The sequence below is a fragment of the Hyalella azteca genome, unplaced genomic scaffold (genome assembly GCF_000764305.2).
Source record: "Hyalella azteca isolate HAZT.00-mixed unplaced genomic scaffold, Hazt_2.0.2 contig5782, whole genome shotgun sequence".
In the NCBI taxonomy this organism is placed as follows: Eukaryota; Metazoa; Arthropoda; class Malacostraca; order Amphipoda; family Hyalellidae; genus Hyalella; species Hyalella azteca.
This window is the reverse complement of record NW_025935962.1, coordinates 299,751-314,666: the sequence shown is the minus strand read 5'-3', so window position 1 is coordinate 314,666 and position 14,916 is coordinate 299,751. Positions and strand designations below refer to the sequence as shown.

General features: G+C 38.0%; 1 protein-coding gene across 1 annotated transcript; it reads right to left on the bottom strand.

Annotated features, from left to right (window-relative positions):
* Positions 1-4,519: 4,519 nt before the first annotated feature.
* LOC108673604 (acidic mammalian chitinase) lies at positions 4,520-10,165 on the bottom strand. The gene is made up of 11 exons (XM_018161453.2): positions 10,067-10,165; positions 9,467-9,609; positions 8,383-8,538; positions 8,005-8,136; positions 7,587-7,838; positions 7,295-7,480; positions 6,757-6,888; positions 6,335-6,484; positions 5,690-6,094; positions 5,371-5,541; positions 4,520-4,998 (listed from the first exon to the last, which is right to left on the bottom strand). The coding sequence occupies exons 1-11, from the start codon at positions 10,122-10,124 to the stop codon at positions 4,849-4,851; spliced, it is 1,935 nt and encodes a 644-aa protein (XP_018016942.1). The 5' UTR covers positions 10,125-10,165; the 3' UTR covers positions 4,520-4,848.
* Between the last annotated feature and the right edge of the window lie 4,751 nt (positions 10,166-14,916).

The window sequence follows — 14,916 nt, the reverse complement described above, 5'->3', positions numbered from 1 at the left end:
CCTGTCGTGCGGATGGTAGGTTACGAATTGCATTGCTTCACAAGGGATAATGTCAAATTAGTGTAAACAGCTATCATATTTCTGAATTTTAATGTGACAGACTCCGTGCACAAACCGACTGGAAATAAATGATAATAATTTGATTTTCGGTCAAATTTTTAAGGTGAAAAATTGAAAACTTTAACTCAAGAGCCATCTTGAACAGTGTGCAGTGGGTCGACTATCTTCCTGATAGTAACGGAAAAAGTAACGGAAAATATAAAGTCGCCCAAATGAACTAAATTACTTATCAGCAAAGGTAAACAGACTCGTCTTATCCCGGATGGCGCTGAAGTGCGTCGATGAAACTTTATCAAGAAACATGCAATTAAGTGAACAAAGAAGCATTGTATCTGTCGGTCCCCAGTGATCACTTTCTCATCGTATTGCAGTCAATAAATGAATGAGTGACGTTATCACGAAAGGCCAAGAAGCCTTGTTGTAACGTGAGTCACTTCGACCACGCTAGTAGCACCACTATCTTTTATTTAACGTCTTCTAACTAAATGATAGATTATAATTTACTTTTCCTCTAGCGTTTCACGGAAGAAAGTAATCAATAACCGTTCAATGCGTTCAACGATTCCTCATCACGTTGAGGCTAATGTACATATTGTCCAGAGATTAAATAATTTGGGAATTCATCGGAGCTTCTTTTGAATTTTGTTTCAATGTAACAGATCGATGCTTTTCGTTGTAATCGTGACTCTTGTGGCTTTTAGTTATATCAATGTGAAAATTCACGTAACAAACACACCCTGTATTGGCTTTGATGTTAAAATTTAATTCAAGAAATTATAATGTATTTAATCCCTCTTCTGAGAACGACTGTTGACAATTCATGGTGAACGTCAAATTCAAAACTAATGCAGCCTGAAACAAATGCACGAAGAAAATCGAATATATTTTTCCCATGTCTAATAATTTATCGCTGTGCTAGATTAACTTGAGAAATTTATGGATGTCATTTTTATCGGTCAGCTTCATATATCTTCCTCAATTTTGCTTTCAAGTGCCTCGCCATTTTCCGCTATCGCGAACAAAAGGAGCGACTCATTACAGCTCCTGCCTCTTCAAGTGTCTATGAATCACCTTCCGTTGTCAGCCCAGAATTAACAGAAAGTTAGTATGGCATGTTAGGTATTATTCGTGATCTTAAGTAATTATATTATCGCTCTGTGACCTGCAAATTAAGAAGAGCGTTGAAATATATTTTAACTATTGATAGCATAACAAGATATATAATTAACTGATAAGCAGATATTCGAAGAATAATTTTTACCCCTGGGTTAATAATTAAGCAGATGCAGTCGATACTGTCATGGAAATTATCCGTCGCCACTGAAATGATAATAAACTAACCTCTTTAATACACGATAATAATTGCCTCATTAACATGCAGGCCAAAGGCTATTTGTTGAAGCGCATTGTTTTGTGTGTGATTTCTTCCGTTTAATTTCGAAATTACGACCAAAGTTATAGTTTTAAGACATCCGTAAGAATATTTTCGTATTTGATTTTGGTATTTTGATAAAGCTAATTCAAATTTCAAAGTCCTTTCAAAATTGACCTCATAGCCAATTTTATACCTTGAAATAAATCTAAATTATTGAATGTATGTCCACACGATATAGAAAATGGAATGAATACAAATATAAATTATTGGATTATTCCTATGTTTTGCCCCTGAAGATTTCCTTCACACAAAAACAGTTTTAAATAATTATTTATTTATGCTTTTATCAATAATTTTCCGTAGTCACTCACTGAAATTATTTAATGCGTCATAAATAAAATATATTTTAGGAACCCCTATCCAACTACGTTTATTTTATTTTGTTACGTTGATATGTCCATAATTTCTATTCCATGAGAATAATGTACATCGATAACTCTTTAAAGAGTAATTCTTTAATCAAAGTAAGATTTTTTTATTGCTTTGCCTTTAGGTTCAGAAATTCACAATTTAAATTTTCCCTAAAACCACGAAAATCATTTGCCCGTAATCGTCCGAAATTTTCCAAAAAAAAAAAACAACGGATAAATTATTTCCTCGTACTTATCCGTAGAAACACGGACGATTTATTTGTCCGTGATTGTCCGCGATTTTTCGAAGAAACCTTGTCCTTGCGACCACTTGGGTTTAATTGTGGTCGCTTTCCTCGTTCATGTCATCGAGATATGTCCTGAATGACTGTACAACAAGTTAGAGGGCTTAGTAATGTATATCTAAAATTATGTAATAGGTTTTGAAACAATATGTTTTGTTTGCACTATCATTACCTAATTTGGAAACAAAGGATTTAACAAAACTAAAATCATTCATGCCATGAGTATTTAAATTACGAGATTGGAGAGTATCTAATTGAGACGCAAGGCTCGCAAAATGCGATGGAAGTTGAGTAATTGTAGGCCAGGCATAAAATTGTAGGATTAATTGTAGGCACTGATTCAGCCTCAAAAACATCGCGTGAGCGAAACGGCTTTACGACGTGAACCGTTTTGACGGAAGCATCATGTCTATAAATGAACAGGACACCTTAGTCGGAGAGCCCCAGTAGGCCTCTGGCATAATCGTAGTAATGTAATACTCACTGCAGTGGGATTACGTCAGCCTCACGGTCGGAGGTGTTGGCTGTGTATCTAAATCTCTGCCATTACATTGTTACATCGTTGACGCTCCGAGTATGGACGCCTTTAAGAACAGACTAGACGAAGCTATGAAGGATCATATGTTCAGTCTTAAAATGCCTAGCAAATTACGGACCCAGGCCGTAAGTCCAGCAGCTATCTCAATCAATCGTCAGTTATGGAAAGATCGGGTTCCAAAGGCCGGATTCCCTGTGAATCAAGTCACGAAAAGTTCAAGCATCGTCAACAGGCTATGGGCCAATTTCTTCAATGCCGACACTTCTATTCTATTCCATTTTACAAACCACGACGTGTTAAGACGAGAGTAGAGAAGAATGCGTTCACTTATCCCTAGCATTAGTCTTTGAATCCCTGCCCTCAGGTGGATCTCATACGAATATTTAACATGGGTGGCACCAAATATATGCCATCTGACATTTTTAAATTAGTTTTACTACCAAAAACTGTGGTAATCATATGATAAACTTCCACTTAACCCAAAGAATTTTTTCACTGAGCAACGGCTCAAAGGCTGTATGATTTTCACTAGCATCAGTTCAGTCGTTTCGGAATTCGACTCGCTTCCAATGAGTGTGGCAATTCAAATCAATATTTTCACGAATTTATTCATTTTACTGCGGCACCAACGCTGAATGAATTCTACGACTGTCAGTTCAGTCCTATTTTTTTAAATGTAGTGCCGAGAAACTGGTAAATTAACGTGGAATTTGCCTCTAGCCCGTGTTATTAAAATTGTACAAACGCTGTATTAATTTCACCTATCGAGAGACTGACTTCATTCCCTTTATGTTGATTCTACGTGTGACATATCAGCACACCTTTGATGAGTATCACGTGTTATAGTACTTGAACACGACTAATCGTTTAATCACAGAATTCTTCGTATAGGAATCTATGTGTGACATGTTGTCTCGAACGTTCAATTGCCTAAGCAAATTGGCTCATAATTCCCATTTTCAGCACTCATTTGGACGAAGGACATCGTATGACTGCGTTGAAGGTATCAAATATCTCCGTATCTATAGTAGGTTGGAGTAAAATAATGCTTATAGCGGGTAGAATACACGAACTATTGTGCACCACAGGATCAAACTTCGAGGATCGCTGAACACGAGTTGGAACTGTCATATTCTAAGTTGAAAAATACGAAAAAAATACGTGTTGAAGTTGAAAAAAAAGTTGAAAAATACGTGTTAAACGACTTTTTTTTACAGTCGTGGCAGTATCTTGATTGATTAATTGTTGTTATCGACTGCAGAGAAATGGCATGATTGGGCCTATTTTGAGGGCTTCAGCCTCCTTAACATTTTTAAACTATATTTTGCATATTTTTAGTAATTTCACGTTGATTTATAACAATTATTATTATATTATTACGAAAAAATGCCAGAAAATTCTACATTTTGCCTGGATTTGCTTCAAATTATGTAAACACAAGTACTTCCTGCGATTTTTGTTGTACTGTACCGTAGTTGTTGGCTGCTTGTGAAATGAAAAGTTTGCTCACATCTATACGTCTTCTCGGGACTCCCTCTCCCTGTCCTCAAAACCTAGTGACGCCGCTGTGCAGTGCAGCGATGATCTTGTTACATTCCCATTGATTCTTTTTTGATACCTAAATTAAATGAATGCGCCTACTATGAATATTTGCGTCCATGTATCACTTATCAATGAACCATGTTGTAAGCAATCATTGTATTTCGCTTTAGTTTTTGCAGTTACCGTCGTGTTACGTCAATCCTTGAAGCGGTGCGCAAAAAAGATTCTATCCACTTCAAATATAATAGATTCTATTCGCTATATAAAGGAAAATAAACTTTAAAACGTATTGAATAAATGTGAGTAATATTTGAATATTTGAATGCGTTCCTCGTGCTTTCGGTGATTACCCATACGACCACAATTGCCCATATGACTATCCATATGATCAATAACCATCCTCGATAACCATCCGTTTGACTTATTCTATCTATATGGTTATCCGTATGACGAATATTTTAAATAGGGCCATCCGTATGACCAATATAATCCACATAACAACTGTCATGAATACGTTTAACCATAAGGCCATTGAATCATTTTCTTCTTTTTATTTTTCTTGTCCATTTCCCATGTTTTTTTCTGTTTTACTGGTATTCTTCTAATTTGCAGGATTTTTCAATCGTCTTCTTCGTCCCAGAAGGCGGAGACGTTGCATGTGCTCGTGTCGACATTGGCTGGGAAGTCGCAAAAGCCGGTGTCTGCGTTGTAATAGAGCCCGTCCGCACAAAATTTCCTTTCCGGCTCTCCGTGCTCACATTCGTAGTACTGCAAATTGAATTGAAGACAATCTTAGCAACCAATATTCCCTTAAACCCTAAATCAAACTTATCAGGTGATGATCACAGCGAAAATTAAGTTAAAAAGTATATTTTTAGGAGATTTATTTTTTCCAATGAGTGATTTGGCTTGCTCTCTGGAGACTCGCACTGATATTCTCGCATCTGTGCTACAGCGATAAGCTTAATGCTAATTTTAGCTAATTATTTATATTACATACTTAGTCGTGCTAAGAATACGTGATAGAAGTTCTTCATTCATTATTCATTATTAAATCAGCTGATTAAACCTTTTTAAAATTGTATTTATTTCAAGCACCCTCGTGTACTGTTAAGAAACACTTAAGGATGGTTATCAAACCTCGTTGCAATCCACGCCAGCGTAAGTTACGCCGTCCGCCTCGCACGTCCACACGCGGCAGTTGCTGGTGTCGACGTTCTCGGGGTAGTCACAGCGGGACGTCTGGGGGTTGAAGTATGTCCCGGGGCTGCACAGCATCAGCTGCGCCTCGCCGTTGATGCACCACCAATACTGTTTACCGGAAAAAGTTGAAATTGAAGAATTCGTTCCAATATTTTTTGATGTAACACAATTGTGCCGATGTTGAATAGATATGGTGTGTAATAACTGAATATTCACGCAGAAACTGATGGAAAAGCCATCTACCGAATCTTCTCACCTTGTTGCAGTCGTCATGTGGGTAGAACTCACGACCAGGGTCAGCGTCGCAGTCGGGAGGTTTCGGCCACGTTGGTCCACTGGTGGTAGTCTTACTTGTGGTGGTAGTTGGCGAAGTGGTAGTGGTCGTTGGAGTGGTGGTCGTGGACGTGGTTGTTGGTGTTGTTGTGGTAGTTGGCGTCGTTGTGGTAGAAGATGTGGTGGTGGTTGTTGGAGTTGTTGTGGTCGTAGGTGTGGTAGTTGTCGGAGTTGTGGTCGTGGTAGGCGTAGTGGTCGTGGTAGGCGTAGTGGTCGTTGTAGGTGTAGTGGTCGTGGTAGGTGTAGTGGTTGTGGTAGGTGTAGTGGTCGTCGTAGGTGTGGTCGTGGTAGAGGTGGTCGTAGTGGTGATGGGAGCGTTTGGACAGTCCTGAAGAAAGTTTTAATTTACGCACAGAAAGAAAGCTACATTAAAACTGAATCTTGAAAACTAAAATATTGCTTTAAAATAAAATATGTAATTAAAAAATAATAATTAAAATGTTGAGGTCCAAACAATGTAGGAATGAATGCTAAAGTTAGTGAGCGGCAATAATTTTGTCAAATTTTTAGGTTAGATAAGCTGATGAAGGTTAACTGCTGAACACGGTTGAAGTCAAATTAAATTTACTGGGGCGGTCGGATCCGCGGGTTCGGCAAATGCTCTCAGGGCGGAGCGGATGAGGGGGTTCTTGTCACTGCCGCAGGTCGGCAGGAAGTCGTCGGTGTCGATGGTCCACACCACAGTACCGGCCAGGTTCTGGTTCTTAGCGAACCGTGCCTGACAATAATTATTCATGTGCACTACATTGATTTTTTAATATAAAACGCTATTTATTATAATAGAAAGACTTCAAAACATTTGTTTTTGTCTAAGATTTTTTAGTATAGTTTGACGGAAGCTGTTCTTTAATGTAAGTTTCGTTGAGACGCAGTGAGAAATGTGCTTAAAAGGAATACTCTCTGCTCTTCAATAAAATTGCGTCGAATATTTATTACACAATCAATAATGATTTGTTACACAGTCAATAAATGACTAAGAACATCTATTACCTTAAGGTAGATGGAGTCAACGTCGTCATAGCCGCACCAAATACTGTCACTCAGGCAGTAGAAGTAAGGCTCGTTGAGCAGAGGGTCGTGAACTATGGTGCAGTCGTCTGTGTTTTTTAAACGCGGGCAAAGCTGCGAAAGCGTTCATGAGATAATGTTACTGTGAAATTTTTATTTCCAAGTACTGCAAATTAAATTGAGACACAAGAGAAGTTTAAAAGCTTAAATTCAAATTTAAACTTGTAGCTCATCAAAACTCGATTTTTAAAAAGTAGTTAGTCGGGAAATTTTTGTTTCAGCTCGAGGTACATTAAATATAACACTTGATTTTTGCATAAACATTAAGGCATTTTTCTCAATAAATCCCCAATTAGCGAGTTTAAATGCTTATTAAATAAAACTTTCATAATCCGATCATGGTATATTTCCGCCCGAAGTAAGCTGCGCAGAAGGAAAGAAGGGTGGAAGGAAATTTTGCACGCAAGCATAAAATTCAGACAGTATTTTTTACCATGGAATGATACTGCTCTGTTCTTACCTCATTATAGCCCAAAGATCCAGGCATGCTGGTGTAAGGTCCAGGTTTGCTGGGCCTGGATGCGTCGGCCAGCATGCCGTGATCCTCAATGTTGTCCAGCGTAAAGCAGCGGCCGTACAGGGGGACTCCCATTACCGTCTTCTCGCGGGGAATTCCCAGCGACAACCAGTACTTCACAGAAGCAACCTACGTCCGAAAAAATGTATCCCTTAGCCACACCGACCACAGATACCATATTTAATAAGTGGGACGAGCGGAATTGTATTAGCATTAGTTTATTTGATTCACTAACCACGTTAAAGTAAATAAAGTCGCCCTCGTCGGAGGGGTAGGCGCACAGCGGGGCGTTGTGGTGGGTGAAGTTCTCGAAGGCGCCGTGGTAGTCGTAAGTCATGATGCTGAACACGTCTAGGTTCCTCACCAGGCCTTGCACGTCGTAAGCCTCATCGACCGTGGGTTTGCCCGCTGCGAGGGCTGCCGTCAGCAGGTAGCCGTGTTTGTCAAATTCCGCTCTCATTTCATCCAACAAAGTGATGAAATTTGCCTGGAAAATTTTCAGCACGTTCGATCATGTGCATTATTTGAGATGAAGGCAAAAAAAAAACATTTTGCTTTTATTTTATTATTTCTAACTGCTAATAATTTAGCCAAATCCAAAAATAACTGAATTGAGTGAAACTTCAGAAATAGCAGCAACTTCTCCCACCCACCTTATCTTCAGGCATGCCGCCCCGGCGAGCTGGGTACTCCCAGTCCATATCCAGACCGTCGAATCCTTCTTTCTGCAGAAGTTGTACGCTGCTCTCGATGAATGTCGCTCGCTTGGCAGGATCTCTAGCCATCTGTGGATTATATTGATCAAATTCGAATTACATATAGATCTATTTCTCTGTTCTATGGCAATAATCGAATTAAATAATCGGCAAATATTTGTAATGAATTTCGTGCTTTGGATCAATGCTAATCTTAATACTACTTAACCCTGTACGAATATCATAGAGTCGAAGTGAATGTGGGGAAATAAGTTAATGACACTAGCATCGTCCTCTTTATTACTCCAGGAACTCCAATCTGGACGCCATACTCACGGCTGAGTAATCTTCGGAGTCTTCATTCCAGCCGCCCACCGCCAGGATCACTTTCAGTTCTGGTTTTTGTTGCTTGAGGGCAACAAATCGCTTGTAAGCGCAGTGGTCGCCGGGGGGGTCGTCATCAGGGCAGTTCTCATTCCACGGATCCAAAACCTGATTACAAAAAGTAAGATCAGACATTCCGGCAACTTTTCACCTCAATACTGAATATTTGCACGTCAAATGGGCCGATAAGTTTGCGATATTTGATTGCCGGTGTCTATCGGCTGCAAGGCCTTTTGCTTTGCTATTTTACATAGAAAGTAAAATAATTCGCACCTAAAACGAAAAAAATGAGTCGATTACCACTAGTTATACCTCAAAGTAAAAGTCCCTCTCATCGCCCGAAATGGACAAAAGGTCTCAAAAGTTCGAAGAAGTAGAAAGATGTAGACAAAAAATAAAGATAAATACTATATAAATAGAGGTCGCTTTCACGAGACGTCATTCACTTGCACAAAAAAGATAGTGAAGTGAAGTGCCAGCAATTTTATTTTCAATGTAACTTGACCTCTAATCTGGGACCGTGCCCAAATACCAGGTGTGGCATATATAATATCGACCTTCATTGAAAGGGTACAAAGAGCAACAAAGCTATGTAGAGAAAAATGCATATATTTCTAAAAAGATCACGTCAGGAAAATGACCATTGGCCAGTCTTCGCCAATTTCTTCAACCCACTTTGAGACATATTAAGTTACGTGGATTGCCCACGATTTCCTATCCGATCCATTCCTTCTAATCATTAAGGGATGTAGAAAGTTGTTTGAAACCATTTTCACAAGGACCTAAAGTATGAGACCTAACCCACATTCCCACACCACATAGCCCACACCGCCATTGCCCACCGTTAATTCAATTTTGCAGCCGGAAATTTGTACATTCGATGTCGCGTGAAAGAAGCATTCAGTGTAGTTATCAGCAATGAAGAAAAAATAAGCGCTATTTTTCAGCATGTTTTTCCGCAACTAAATGACCGTGAATTCGAGCACAAAAAATTGACACTCAGAATTTACATATGTTCTCAGCGTATGAGACTAACCTCGATTTTCCAAGTTTGGTTGCTGAGGCCAGCAAAGCCGAACACTGCGTGGGTGCACAGAGAAACATCGATGTCATCGACGTCGAAGGCGCCGAGCCCGGGGCGGTAGACCGCCCAGGAACTGAAGTAGCAAATATTCCAGCCTGGAAAATGACATGGAATGAGGGGCTTCATTTGAGTCGTGAGTATTTCCATCTCTATTTTTGCTGGCTCCAACACCCGATAAGATTTCGAATTGTGTTTCGTAATTACAAAAAATATTGTTTCTTATTTCCGATTTCAACAGAAATTTTTTAACTCAAAAATTGTGAGGTAAATGGAGGTCATGATGGACGCGGAAAACTTGTATTAAACTAAATTTTTAATTTTTGAAAGTTTTCCGTTTATGCAAAAACTTGAATGTTTTATTTGCATAAATTGTTCTTAATTTTCATTTTCCATTCCAATAAAAAGTTCTTTACTAAAAAATTGTCTAGTATTATATAAAAATGACGCTGCGATCAATTTTTTAAGCCGCAAAAATTTCTGAACGCACATAAAAAGTTCATCCGAGTGGAACAAGTTATTAATTATTCCAAATTTTAAATGCGTCTGCCTCACCTTGGGCAGCAACTGTGCTGCATAGCGCAAAGAGCGCTATCAATAAGAGAGATCGCATGTCACGTTAACTTAAGGTACTCTGGTCAAATAGTGTGATCGAAATAATTCTTCCTTATTATATGTGAAGCTGATGCAGATATCAACGGCTGAGAAATGTAGCTGTGGTCGGATGCGTGAGAATATCTTGAGTATGTGCAGCCCTGCAGATAACAGTACGGGTAGAGATAACAATACGAGTTCTGGCACTGCAGGCTGAGATGGTCAAAGAAATTTTATTTGAAGTAGTTAATTGTGCAAGTAATTTACTTTCATATGCATGTTTGTACTGTATCTTACCAAATTATCTGTGAGTTAAGTAGCGTTTCATTTTCCTTGAGAGTGTCCATCTTTCTGTCTAAGATTTTTTTCTACTCGCAAGCTTCATACTACTAATAAGTAAACGGTATTGAATACATTTACGGACAATTATAATTAATAATATAATTAATATCGCTGGCTATATGAAGAAGAAATTCTAATTAACTAACTTGTGTTCGTCAGAAAGTCCTACTGCTTAGAAATAACAGGTCCTGACTGCGGCATTCAGAAAGTTTACTTCAGGGGAAATTTAATCTACGAGTAAGAGCTTTTTTGTTAATCGTCCAACAAAAATAATTGAATTCTCATACATCGTTGCTTGTTAAACAATTTTGCTTTTAAAAGATTTTTAAGCATTCGAATTTTTAATTTTATTTTCAGTTATAGTCGATGCTTGAATAATAGTTTGCGACATGGAAACTAATATTCTCAATGAAATGCAAGTCAAAGAAGACTTCCAGGTACAGCAGCCTAATGGAATCTTAATTCATCTTTTCCTGGTCGTATAGCTGAATACAGAATCTAACCATGAAACAACTTCGCGATCGGGTTTTCGGGAGACCATATTCGTGGTCCTGGCATTTCGTACGATGTGCATTGTTCTCAGTAAAACAGGTGCATGATACCAGGAATTCGATTTCTTATCATTCTTGTGATAGCACGACAGTATTTTCACTACACATTCGTTTTATTCAGTGACGTCCAAGAGCCGAATTTAAGGAATTTATATTTTTCTACCATCGTCCGTATGTGTGATGACTCATTTTAAATACATATGTGGAAATTCGCCCAACAATAGATGTACGAGCTCCTAAAATAAAATCATATTCGAAGATGCGTAAAAATTTGCATTTTATCCGATTGCATAATCCTTCACTGAAACCTATCACTGAACAATTCAAAATTACCGGGTCACACAGAATTTTTTGTTCGATAAAATTCCATCTGCCAATACGATAATTCAATACGATAATTCCATCACAAGAACAATACGATATTAAATACATAAATGTTTTTCTCCTCAATTAAACAATGATCACTATCAGCCCCGTTGTTTCGGTCAGTTTTTTGCGCTGCATATATAGACTTATACACGTTATCTGAGTTGTCGACTCATAACACGTGCTGTGCATGGGATAATGGCTGCATATATCACTCGTATTACTGTCATGTCGAGGTCAGTGCTTCAAGATAAAACGCAATATTTGTCACCTAATTATTAGGTATCATGATGTATTCCAAACATTAATTTTTTGCTGATTTTAATTTGAAATTTATGCCCGATTGCATGTTATTCATTATCGAATTCATTATCGCGAATAATCTTAGAACAGGATCCAACAAGTACACTGTCTTTCCTTCAGTTCAGTTTTTGTTCTGCAACTTTCTTGAAGAAGTAATGCAATATTTTTCCTTTTATATTGCAATTACCGACACTGAAACCATGAGTAACAAGGCACACAACTTGTCTAGTCATATGTCCGCGATGCGTGAAAGTTGAACATTTGTTATATTTACTAAGTTTATGGGAACGGCAAAGTATTATTATTTTTACGTTTTTATCATATTCTGAAAAACTTTTTATTAAAAAATATCCCTAAAGGGTTCCCCCATAGCATTTTTGCGGAACCGTTTTTATCTTGGGATCTCTACTTCATGTAGTATAAATGCAGCATAAATTAATGTAGAACAAACGAAAAGTTGTAGTGAACTGCATTATTATAGCTACATAATCCCAAAAGGGATATTAAATAGGGACATTTACCCATGTCAAATTGGTGAACATTCGTAAAAGTAACAGAAATACTCCTCTAACTACTATATAGTAAGTCAACAGGCCCTTAGTTGTATCAAAATTATTTGAACGTTAACAATTCAAAAATCGGATTGTTTGACACGTCGCTCAAAAAGAAATGAGTATTTATGTACCTGGGGGCGGTTCATAGAAGTGGCGTTTAATGCGTTTACAAAAATATATATTATACGAGGCGAATCAAAAACGAAATTTTATGTAGGAAATGTGTTTGAAATTTTGACACGACGAACGTTTTACTACAGGTTGATTAGTTTAAAGTTTGTTTGAATCTTTAATTCCCGCACCACTCATGGTTGAACTATATAAGGTTAAAGAAACCCACGATGATTTCCGTCTATAAGAAACCCACGAGGATTTCCGTCATTCAGTTCAGCTCTCTTGTTGCGTCACTGAGATCGAGAAACGTAAACAATCCCGTCATTCTCATGGCGGATTGGTTGACTGGTTTGATCGGATTTCGGTGATTGGTTATTTCCCGTGACGTCACTGAGATCAGTGACGTCACATGCGAACAACAAACCACATCCGCAAAAATGTCCTTCTCGTGGGTCAACCTTATACTAGTTCAACCATGGCACCACTAGTCGCATTTTCTAGGCCACTAAAGATCAAGTTTTCGTTCCTGTGGGCGCTTATATGCAAGTCTTTGGAGTCGAGGGAGCGCAGTGTAGGAGCAGCGTCCGCCTCCACGCAGGTTAGGTTTGTTGGGCAACGTCCATTTGCATTACGTTCAGTATTGTCATGAAATTTATTAATTCACTTTAAATTTCATCAGGTGGTCTTCAAAGTCACAAATGTCATTTGTCATTTTTAATATTCGGCTTTCCCTAAAATAATTTTTAGGAGCCAAATGCCAGGCTGTATTAAAGCTTTCGCTGTTATGCATTTAGACTGATGGCTTTCTTGGTGTATACAAAAACTTTGTCCAATTAAGAGACTATTTATATAAAAAATAAAAAAACATGTTCTTTATTCTGTTCACATAAAAATTCTATTATTTTTGCTCACTGTGGTCTCCATCAGTTTATATTCTGATAAATTATCTCAAATAGATTCAATCTCTCAGGTTTTCGCAGGAATAATTCACGCAGCGAAGAACGCGGAATTTTAAATAACTGCATACAAAATTTACGTCTTCTCTCTCAACAACAAACGACACTTATATATATTTATTATTTGTTTGAAAATGTTGAGATTGAATAATAAAGCATTTTTGCAGCCGTTAAAGTTTAGAATGAGAGTCGAAAATGTATTAAAACAATTTCTGGTTGAAATAAACCGTTTGACTCTCAAACTTTTGGTTTTTACAATATATTTCTCACTTGTGATATTACAATAAAAATGTATAACATTATTCAGCATTCAACTTCATTCATCGGCATAGGAGTACATAATTTTTAACGTCATTCATCAGCAAAGGCGAGTACAGAAGTAAAAGTCCAATTGAATCAATTTCTTCTTTCTCCCAATGCATGTGCCGTTTTAATGAAGAAAAACTTACTATATGGTATAAGCTAGTTCATGGCATCCGTAACAATTTCATGACAGTCAGCTGGAGAGCTGCGCTGATGCTGTGTGCGCCGGTCTCTCCTCAACGCCCCAGCAGGAGCATCTCACGCCTGTCATAACTAACATCTACATGCAGGTAACGTTTTCTTCTGCAACGAATACTAGAGAAATGTTTTGCTCATTTGCAATCGTTTTATTCAATTAGAAAGTGCTGTATTTCAACCTCTGTTATCCAACGCCATACGTGAAATAGAGCCAGCACAATAAAATATGTGAATGTGACGAGTAAATAATCGGAAACAAACATGGAATGGGTTTAAATTGCATATTTACTCGCTAATGACGCAGAAGTTTGTACAGAATTTCATGTGAATAACATGTTCAGTAAGGCATTTCTTAGCTCAAATAATACTTGTACTAGTGGAATACCCGAATACGCCGTACTCGAGTCACTAATCATATTTCCCTCAATGAAGTTCCTATTGCAGGTTTGTGAAGGCAACAGCTGCCTACAGCAGTCCTTAGTTCATCTGTGCACGACGTTGCAGCTCGTGGTAACCCAGCGCGCTGCTGCTCTCCTCTGAGCGCCACTTGCCCACTCGCCGTAATGATTGGTCACATTCGCAGCTCCTGATCTATTCTTTTACTCTTAAGATTTGAATGTACGGTTTGAAGATTAGAATGTAAAGCATCTTCAGTTTGTAGTAGTATATCGTGTTCAGACTTCGATATTTTGTTCGAATTACGTAACGTATTATACGTTATTTAGTTTCATAGTTACCTCTACTCTATATAGATTTTAGACGTTGGTTGAAACCTTTATTAATGGTTAAACCGATGCAATGGAGCTATTTATGCCTCCATTTTATTGAGATATGTTCAGAAGTGAGTGGTAGTACGCACAGCCGAGATAATTTCGAAATCGATCGTTATCAGTCTTTAAAAGTTTCGTGCATCTCCCATAAAATAAGGCGAAATCGTTTAGAAATGCCACGGGAGAGCCCACGGGAGAGCCATACAAGTATTTTTTGGATCTTCGAATGTATTAGGAGTTTTTTCAAAATTTTATCTTGGCTGTTCTAATTACTCTTTAGTGTTATTCCGAAGAATATTTCAATAATAAACATTTTGTTTGAATGTCTTGAAACTTTGTTCCATGACTCTATCA